The sequence below is a fragment of the Acyrthosiphon pisum genome, chromosome X (assembly GCF_005508785.2).
Source record: "Acyrthosiphon pisum isolate AL4f chromosome X, pea_aphid_22Mar2018_4r6ur, whole genome shotgun sequence".
Lineage (NCBI taxonomy): Eukaryota > Metazoa > Arthropoda > Insecta > Hemiptera > Aphididae > Acyrthosiphon > Acyrthosiphon pisum.
Window position 1 is genome coordinate 15,667,451 of NC_042493.1, and position 10,501 is coordinate 15,677,951.

A 10,501-nucleotide genomic window follows, 5' to 3' on the forward strand; every position below is an offset into this window, starting at 1 on the left:
AAGGGTGATTTGGGACTTCTGAGACACACTGTATAGTAGTAAATAGGATGGTTTTTACTTTTTAATATTTAACATATTGAATTCTTTAAATATATAGATAATAATATATCTGATTTTAAATTTGTTTTGATTGTTTTAAACAACTGTTTTACAAAATGTTCAAAAGACTATATAATTATGAAAAATGTACTTAAAATATAATACAACTATTATAATTTTACGAAGTGTTCATTAAGATAATAATTTCTACTTCGTTTTATTTTAATAATATTTAATGTTATATGATAATTGACTATTTGATATAATATGAAAATGAGTGTAATAAATATTATTGATTCCACTACTATTATTATTATTATTATTATTATTATTATTATTATTATTATTATTATTATTATTATTATTATTATTATTATAATTATTATTTTTTATCATTATTATAATTATTCCTAATGAATATCAATTGTGACAAAATTCCAATAAGTAATTTTATTATAATATTATAATTTATAAACATATTATTCGAGGCTTGCTGCTTGCGCTCTAAATTTATTAAGATGTAATAATATTCAATTAGGTATTTAATGCTGAATATTTTTTACTGGCAGAAATCTGATTATCTAGGAATATCTTTGTAATAAATTAGGCTTTGACCAATATTTAATATATTTAATATTTTCATGTAGGCTGAAGCGATAAGACAAGTAGGTAATTGTAATAGTGAACCTGGCTATGATGGGTTGATGATAGTCGTAGATAAACATTATGATTCAGAATTGTAGAAGCACGTCCCTGTCGACAGCATTGAGCATATTTTTTTTATGATAATAGGTACCGGTAGCAATGCATATAAATTTATTTTGCATTTGGCTACATATTATTTACCACCAGACAGTCAGTTTAATAAGTATATTTCTCTTACTAGTCTTACTGAAACGGTTGAATATATTTTTAATTTATACATGTTTGATATTAATTTGATATGATGATTTGAATCTAATGGGTTTTCGGTTAATAAATAACTACATTAAAAACTATGATTGAGATAATTTATAATTTATAAAAGTTTTGCTTAAATTGATCTGTTCCAGTGTTTCAAATGAATAAAATTATCGTCAATGAATTTGAATCTCAAAAAAAGTTTGTCTTGTTGAATAAAATGAAATCACTAAAACTATAACATATTTACGCAATCTCTATATTTTTACCATTTTTTTTCAAATAACAATTTTCTTACGAATATATAGCAATAAATCTATTTAATAATAATAGAAAATTTATTGTATTTAATATATTGTCTATATTATTAATGTATGTTAAAACTTTAAAGTATAAATAAATAGATATTAGCCAAATCTGTGTCGTGTATGTCCACGTTTATCAAAATCAAAATGTAAAATGTAAATGCCTTCACTAGTGAATGTTAAAGTATTTTTTATTCTCAATATATTTTGCAAACTTAGATTAGGTGTACTGACATTCTCCGGTGACTGTTAGCATTCACCATACTGCGGACATTTACAGATAAATACATATTTAATTAGTTGTACGTTTTTGTTATTTATAGATACCTAATATTAAATTTTTTTTATATTTCAAAATATTACTATTTATATTTTATAGTAGGTACCTAGGTATCTAGTACTTTGCAATAATTATTTTCTGTAAGTTTGATGTTTTATAGATAATATTGTATAAATATATTTATTTTGTCTCCGATTTGAGTTCATCTATAACTGGGAATAATGACCACAAAATCAAAAATAATGTTTAAATCTCGGTACTAGACAATTTGATTTTGATGTTATATACTTTACTATATTATACTTCATTAAATTATGCTAATGTACGTGATAAATATTTTTTTTTTTTTTTGTTACTTTTATCACTGATCTTTGTCACTTATTCTTATAACATAAAAAGCTTTATTAATTTACGATGTAGACAGAAATAATGGTATTAATTAATATTAATATTAATGTTCATCCAAATTTATTAAAGTTTATTTAAATACTCATTTGATGATGCAGAAAATGTTTACATATTTTTGATAAGAAAAAATATTCAAATAAAATGAGTTTGACAGCTTCCATGTTTATAGAATTGCAAATCCTGAAACAATTATAGGATTAGGTGGATGTCATTGATTTGATTTAAACGAGAATAATATGCTTAGTTTGTTTCAGTATAATGCTGACCTAAACGCTATCAAATGATTTCAACACTACCTATTTACTTTAGTACTTTACCCAGCATAGTAGCATGAGAACATTGAATTCAATTTTATCTACTGCTTCCATTTGTCCTAGAGTTATACTTTAATAATGATGTCCTAAAAGAAAACATGATAAAACTAAAGCCCACAGAAAGGTTTGATAAATCATTGCAATATAAAATACCTATAAATTATAATTTTTATTAACATTGATTATTGATATTACGTATTATTTTATTATTTTATTTTTATTTATAAGGTATTCACGTAGTGTACAATATTATTTGATGAAATATGTATACAAACTTGATAAAATAATTATTCCTTATAGCTTTAAGCTAATATTCATCAGTCAATGTTGGGTGAATTACTTTTTAAAAGTAATAAAATGATGTTACTCGTTGCATTAAATATTTTTACTTAAACTACATTTGCATTACCCGACATTATTTTTATCATGTAACTTTACTTTTTTTATTAAAAAATATTATGTCGTCACAAATAATGTTACATTTTTTATAAAATAATTACAAACTCAGTCCATAATGGATAATAAGTAGGTAGTAGGTACATTGTTAATGACTTAATAATATACATTAACAACATTTATAAGTATTAATTCTTGGGATGCTTAAAAATATTGTTTAATTTGATTGATTTTTGATTTTTATCAAATATCCTAGCCCCTAGCTTTTGTCATTCATAACTTATTTCATTAACTTGGATATAAAACGTTACTCCATAGAAATTACTTTTAAAAAGTAACATTGTTACAATTGTGTTAATTTAAATAAAGTAAAATTAAATTACTACAGCATTACTGCAAAAGAAATTTGTGTTACGCGGAAACTTCCTAACACTGGATCCGATATAGTAAATTGTAATAAACTCTCAACCGGTACCTAATTATGTAGGTAGTGCAGTTAAAATATTAAATATATGTACCTAACTCATAAGTTTGTATTTTTCACTCACTTTAATCAATATGCAAAACCTTACCAATATTTTCCTTGATACGTTAGGATCAAAAACTCTTTACGCAAAAATTTATAATCATCCTAGCCCAGTTATAACCAATGATTCTTCCGTCAGATAAATAGCCCAAATTCATGTCGAACCTTCATAATTAAAATATCCTTTTCAGACTAATATAAATAAATCCTATAAAAAAATAACATTTAAAGTAGAGTTAATGGACCTCAAGTCCCCAACATTCAATCAATATTCTTGCTATGCATTTTAGATTCTGAGTGGAGGTCAAACACACAATGATGTGTGTTTTTTTTAATTTTTAAATTAATTTTAATTTTTTTTTTAATTTGTGCCTATCATCGCCTTTTAGGACAGTAAAAATGCTTACATTTTCTTCGGGTGTATCTTTCCTGATAGGAAAGTGAATATAATTGGTACATTAGGTGGTCAAAACTCAAAAAGTTAAAAATTCCCAGTAGTTTTCAAAAGCGCGGGAAAAAACAAAAAAAAAATCAGGAAGAATGGGAACTTTTACGCAAAATCGGTTTGTGACAAAATCAATTTTGATTTTTGATGTAATAAAATAAAATATTTATGTACGTATATTATATAGATTGTAAATATTCTTTCATAAAAAAAAATATATAGGTACACAATATTAGGTAATATGTAGCTAATCAATATTATATATTTATATTTTGGTGGAATGATGAGAGAAATAAATGATGTACCTAAGTATGCTGTTTTATTTGGGCCTAACTTCGTAATAGACCTTCTATTGATTCCATAGTACAGTTACAGATTTATTGGCATAGTGGATAACCGTTTAAGCTTGTACATCGCATTCATTTTTGCTGAAACATCTGGCATGAAATTCAATACATCAGTTATCTTTCTATCGATTCTTGAAGTATGTACAGCTTTTGTTTCAAAAATCATTTTAGCTACCTGTAAAAAAAAATTAAGTAAATAATGTGATTTAATGATAAGATGATACACGTACCTATAATAAATCAATAAATAATTTTTTTAACGTTATTTAATTTCAAGTTATTATAGTATGTTGAAATTATTATATTTATTATCTTAAACTCAACTATTTTTTTTTTAAAGAAGGGTATTTAAAAAATTGTATAGATTCTGAGCTGAACGATTAATACATTGTTTTACAATGATACTTATGTGTTCTACTGTTTTTTTTATATCTGTTACCTTTTGGGACAGTTTAGTTTTTCTTCAACAGCATCTTTTATGATAGGAAAGTGAATTTAGTTTCTTATTATTTAAGGTCAAAAGTAACAGATCCCAATATCTAATATTCAATGGCGTCAGGAAGAGTTACTCTAAAAATTTTCATTGAAAGTTATATTAGCAATTTCCATGCACCATAACATTCTCGATGTATTGCGACTCTTTTTGCGCTACCTATATTTATAGTCATAAGAAAATTGCGAGATTATTCATTTTTTCATAATAATTATTTTCGATAAAAATGTTGTACTCGGTCAAAGAACTTAAAAATGTAATACTACGTTCCTCATAAGTTTCATAAGTTGTTACTGGAAAAAAAAAACAATTGAGCGTAAATCCACAATATTTTTTTTATTTTAGTCCAAAGTTTAAATTGTGCATCAAAATCACAAAAATTGGCAAATTATTTTGAGTTAGAAATTCATAAAAAAATTTATATGTATACCTATAATAAATTTGCATTTTTTACACCAGATTCCCATTAAATTTTCATATATTTAACAAAAACAATAGTTTAGGTGAAAGTCAAATTAATTAATCAACGAGCATTTGAGTTAGATATTTGATATTCACTCATAAGTTAACAAATTCTCCTACAACGATTTTCTTATTTTATTGTTATTCAAAAACTATTAACCATAAGCGCTTTATATTTTTATTGAATTTTTATTTTATCATTTTACTAGCTGCCCGACCTTCCTCCGGAAGAAATTATTTTTTTATAATTTAATTTAAAACATATTACTATTTTTTGGCTATACAAATAATATAATATAATTACATATTTTAGTTATTGTTATTGCTAATTTCTGAAAACTATATATCCTACATTTTGAATTCAACCACTGGAGTGGTAAATTTTATTCTTTTTATTTTAGAATAGAAATAAGGTAGAAAAAAATGTAATAATAAATTATCTGTTGAATGAATAATATATATTTCAAATGGAAATACCTATGCAAGTCCAAACAAATAAATAAATAATTAATAATAATAATAAATAAACAAACAAACCGGTTTCCTTCGTCTCCAAAATCAAGTTAGATTCTTATATATATAGATTTACATAAGAAATTGTCGACATATTTTGACTCGTTTTGAGTTATTTATAGACATAATATAGACAATTAAACATTTTTAGTTTTTATTCTATAAATGTCAATAAAATTTTATTCGTAAAGTCAAAAAACCTTGGAACCTCAATACAAGGTTCCTTATAACAGCAATTGATAAATATAAAAAATCCTCTATTTTTGTTACAAGTATTTAAAATTCAAATTTTGAAAAAATGTATTGAAATCTAAAAAATTTTAAAGGTATTACTGTTTTTTTGATAAAAATGAATTTAACCTACTCTTGTACTGATACTTAATAGTAAAATTCATTATTTCAATTACAATAATATCTCTTCAAATCTACTTGGTAATAATATTATATGCTGACAGACCGCCTTCAACAGAATCATTTTTCATATACAATAATTATTGAATTCAAATTTAACATATCTCTACAGTGACTCTCTAGAGCAGTGGTTCTTAACCTTTTTTAGTTCAGCGCCCCCTTTATCGTAATAACTAATTGCTAACGCCCCCTTCATGCAAAATCAAATTTTCTTCTTATAAATATATATATATATATAATATGTAAACATACCTATATATTTATTTATTCATCAGTACATTATAACATTATTAATTAAAGTGAAAACTAGTTAAAATTAAGACTGTTCATTTTTTCAGAAAAACACACTCACCGCCCACTCAACGCCCCTTTCAAAACTATCACCCCCCGGAGAGACTGAAATGCCCCCAAGGGGGTGGTACCGCCCCCGTTAAGAACCACTGCTCTAAAGGAGCAAAGCGTTACCCGCTTTTTATATTTAAATGTTTTTTGTGGTATCAAAAGAGTAAGAAAATTACAATTAGTATTAGTTACAATTAGTATGTGCATAAATTTACAAACCTTATCTAAAAACATTATGACTCCCGGCACTTGGAGCTTTTTCGCGATTGCAAGAGCCTTGTATAATATGGTACAACACTTAGGTTTATTGTCTAATTGAAATTCAATCGATACGAGTAAAATCAAGGCATTCACAGTCCATGTATTATTATTAATTTCTTTAGCGAATTGTAAACATTTGGTAGCTTTATTTCGAGCTTTTTTAAGGTCATCAGACTGTAGGTAACATTTAGCTTCTTCATAATATATGTACATTTTTTCTATAATGGAATCCGATTTTTCAAAACGAGCGCATAATTTATTTATAGTTATTCTGTAAAATAAATAGTATAATGTATATATTATGACCACAGAGAATTTAACAAACTATTGATACATCCATGATAATCCATGATGTTTATAATCCATAAATTAAACTATTATTTAAGTATAATCATTACGTTATTGGGGTGAATTATTTAAATAAATAGGTACCCAACTACAGCATAATACCTAAACCTAGCATATAATTAAAAAATGAACAGTTATGACTCAAATATTATACATTAATTTCTCGAATAATCCATACATAATTTACAACGTTTGGTAACATACCTATTATCTAGTTGGTCATTCAAATATACTTATAACTCATGAATAGGGCAAGGACTTTCATGCATTTGTATATTTTTTGTAGTTAACTTTATCGAATGCTTATTAAGTACCTACACAGTAAATTTCAAAACGTTTGTTAATAAGAGCTTGTTTCAAGTTTTTAGTGAATATTTTGACGATTTATCAAAAACCAACCAAAATTATTCCAAAATAGTTTACTTTACGTGTTTGAATCATAGTCTTCACATATAATAATTTTGAACGAAGAATGAGATCTGCATTGACCGTATTATATTAAATATTTAAAGAAAAGTATAATTTTTTAGTGTAAATAAACTTTTTTTTTGGGAGGGGGGCATATTTAACTACATATTTTAAATGTTTTGATGCAGAAGTGCATAGGTATTTTTAACTGCATATTTTATGACTTTTTAGTGCATAAAAGTCTTTGCCCTATTCATGAATAATAAAATACACGTGATTATAAGGGATATTAACTTGTTTTAGTTAGTATGACAAATATTAATTCAAAATATTTTTTTAAAAGTAAATCATGATATACTTCATCAATATTTTGAAGATTATAATATTATATTAGGTAATATTAAGGTCTTATATAAAATCCTCACCAAATTTTTAATTTCTAAAAGTTATAAATACCTATGGGCTATGAGGTATAACAACAATTTAAGATTTAAAAATATAATATGTGAAAAAAAAAATTTTATATTAGGTATATGTCACTAATTAGTAGGTTTTTTGTAATTAATTGGTTTTTTCATAATGAAATATGCAACTATATCAGTGCAATTTATTGCTGAAAAATACCAATTTGTATGTACTATTATAATCATTCATTAAAAATCAACTCATGATCTCAAGTTCGATCGTACTTTGGATTTATTTCTAATGGTCCAAATAAAGATTCCTGGAGTGGTATGTTATTTTTAGCAGCTCCTAAAAAAATTAGCATTCTTTGATGATTATCTTTTATGCTCCACCGATTTATGTTTTGAAATAATATATATTGCGCCATTCCAAAGCTCTGGTAAATCGCATTTAAAATTCTGTTAAATTTATAAGATTTTTTCTCCATAAACTCTATCATAAGCTCTGTTTTTAATTTGGCTTCTTTGATTTCGTTGTTTATTATCAGTTGAATGATAATATTTAAGTATTTACAAATCGTAAGATGTCCCATGTCTTTAATAAGTTTTGAATTATTTATTTGAGTTAAAAGTCTATCGCCTTTCAGTTTAGGCTCATCACATTTATAGACAAAAATCGGTTTTCTTTTATAAAATTGTTCCTTAAATGAAAAATAAAAAAATATTGACATACAAAAAAAAATTATGTTAAAGATAAAATATACGTACATACGCTACATCTAGTGTGTCGACTACTCGTTTCATGTTACCTAAAATTTTCTTTTCTGCCACGTAAAATGGTCGCTTAGGACCACCGGATTTTAGCACTTTATCAAAGTATATTCTGTCTTGTGCTAAACGACCAAGATAAAATGATTGATTTTTTTTTTTGCATGTAAGTTTTGTCTTAGAAAGTATCGAGTGCAAGGCTGCTACGTTATCCAAACCCCCCAGTTTTGCCAACTTAATAACTGCATTTCCCAAACAAGGTTTTCTATATTTTTCTTTTCTTAAATTTGTCGAGCCGTTAATTATTTCTGACACCTAAAATTATTGTTGTTTATATCATATTATAGTATTAGTTAAAAAATATAATCTAATCGTACAATTTTTTAGATATTTGTATCGCGGAAAATACCTTTAAAACTCCCAATACAAAATCTGATGGCTGAATCCTTCTTTTTACTCCGTTCAAATATGTGATTAGACTTTCTTCAAATTCTTCATTGTCTAGCATTATGCTTGCTCTGTTCTCTAAGACTGATAATTCATTAGGAAATTGACCTTCTGCTAACACATGATTTTCGTAGGCCAATTTCGGTTGAAACAAGTTCTGTTGACATTTGCTTAGAAGGATTCTAGTGCTTAAATCATACTCGGACACCGCCAATACTTTCTCGCAGTATTGGGCAGCTAAAATATAATGATTTTTGAAGGTTTTTAAAAATATATTATACAATTATATTAACCAATGAGAAATAACTAATAGGTAAGTAACAACAGATATACGCACTATAAGTCATAACCATACATAATAAATACATACATAGGGGAAGGCGGGGCAGTACCGTATGGTTAAGCTTCCATGGTTTATAAATCATGTAATTTTTAACAAAACGCAACTTATTAAACTGATATACGTAGAAAAACTTACGGTCTATAACTTTTATTTGAAACTTTTTTAGGTTTTCTTTATAAAAATGTGTGTAATTTTGTTTTACTATTTTTTAAAAAAATACGAATTTACCCTACACCTGAAGTAACTATGTATTCCTGGGGTATAATTATACAATTTTACCCCAACAAGGCTATTAAAATAAATCGAATATATGTAATGTATATTGTACAGCTGCTCCATACACTAATTTTTAATTTGTATTAATGATTTTGCAACACTTTACCTATTTCATAATTATGCTTTTGAAATTCTCTTTCAGCTATAGTTTTTGTAACCAATATCTCATTAAACCATAACTTGGGGCCTTCATCAACATCAGTTCGGAACATTTTGATGAAAATGAAACAGTAGTAAGTGCAAAATATTTTACTTCAAACGTTTTTAAAATTGTAAATTTTGTAAATTTTTACGAGAAAACAAAAATATTTTTATTTATTGTTATTTGTCCATTAAATAACATGGCAACAATTATTTATTGTGTATTAGATCACATAACAATACTATTTCAGTTTGACAGAAATGTTTTTAAATCTACAATACATATTTTATTAAGACGATATAGCTAAGGTAGGTGCTGGGTATACAATTATATAACATGGTAGTGAAAATCGGTAATTTATTATGGATTTTGTAGTTTGTGAAAGAATATTAATAATTATCAAAGAGGGGAGGGCTAACGGGCTTAACCCCTCCAAATAGTCTGCCTAAAACATTCTGATAATAATTATTGTTAATTTGATCAGGTATCGACTAATTTATATTATAAAAATATTTTCAACTATCGAAATTGAAACATTAAGGCCTGTTGCACCGTCTATGGTTTTAATTTTTTTAATTATAATTAATAATAATTAACACCGTCTAATTTTTTTTTCGGTCACCACTACTACATTTAAAAAGTGGAACGATTTTATTACGCCCAGGCGATTCTTCAATTGAGTGAAACCCTTAAAGAATGTGCACAATCGAAAAACCTTTTGTGAAGAGTTTCAAAGATATTTTAACATTATAGTATCCACCAGTGGTTCCAATATACGGTTGGGCCACAGACTCATTTTCGAGCGATTACCATTTATTTAGGCAAACATTGTTAGTGTTTTATATTATTTTGATGTTTTTCTATGAGTCGCTTTTTTATAGTACGCATGTGTCCCAAATTTTAGAAGATTTGTATTCAATCGG

The 10,501-nt window shown here is 25.8% G+C and overlaps 1 protein-coding gene across 2 annotated transcripts; it reads right to left on the reverse strand.

Moving 5' to 3' along the window:
• Window positions 1-2,002: 2,002 nt before the first annotated feature.
• On the reverse strand, window positions 2,003-10,457 carry LOC100571334 (tetratricopeptide repeat protein 25-like). Of its 2 annotated transcripts, XR_511189.2 has the most exons (8): window positions 9,543-10,457; window positions 8,780-9,054; window positions 8,371-8,685; window positions 7,888-8,303; window positions 6,401-6,713; window positions 3,919-4,135; window positions 3,215-3,376; window positions 2,003-2,112 (listed from the first exon to the last, which is right to left on the reverse strand). XR_511189.2 is itself a non-coding variant. In XM_003248018.3 (6 exons), exons 1-6 carry the CDS (start codon window positions 9,646-9,648, stop codon window positions 3,983-3,985), a joined length of 1,578 nt encoding a protein of 525 aa, XP_003248066.1. In that variant the 5' UTR covers window positions 9,649-10,457; the 3' UTR covers window positions 3,846-3,982. The 2 variants fall into 2 exon arrangements, 1 of the variants encoding a protein (XP_003248066.1); XM_003248018.3 differs by lacking the exons at window positions 2,003-2,112; window positions 3,215-3,376 and having other exon boundaries at window positions 3,846-4,135.
• Window positions 10,458-10,501: the final 44 nt, after the last annotated feature.

Bases quoted from the DNA above. Each gene is read 5' to 3' on its own strand.
- LOC100571334 (XM_003248018.3), bottom strand. From the start codon at position 9,648: ATGTTCCGAACTGATGTTGATGAAGGCCCCAAGTTATGGTTTAATGAG. The intron at 8,686-8,779 runs GTATTTTCCGCG...CAATAATTTTAG, and splicing joins TTGTATTGGGAGTTTTAAAG to GTGTCAGAAATAATTAACGG. The intron at 6,714-7,887 runs GTACGATCGAAC...TTTATTTTACAG, and splicing joins CCATTAGAAATAAATCCAAA to AATAACTATAAATAAATTAT.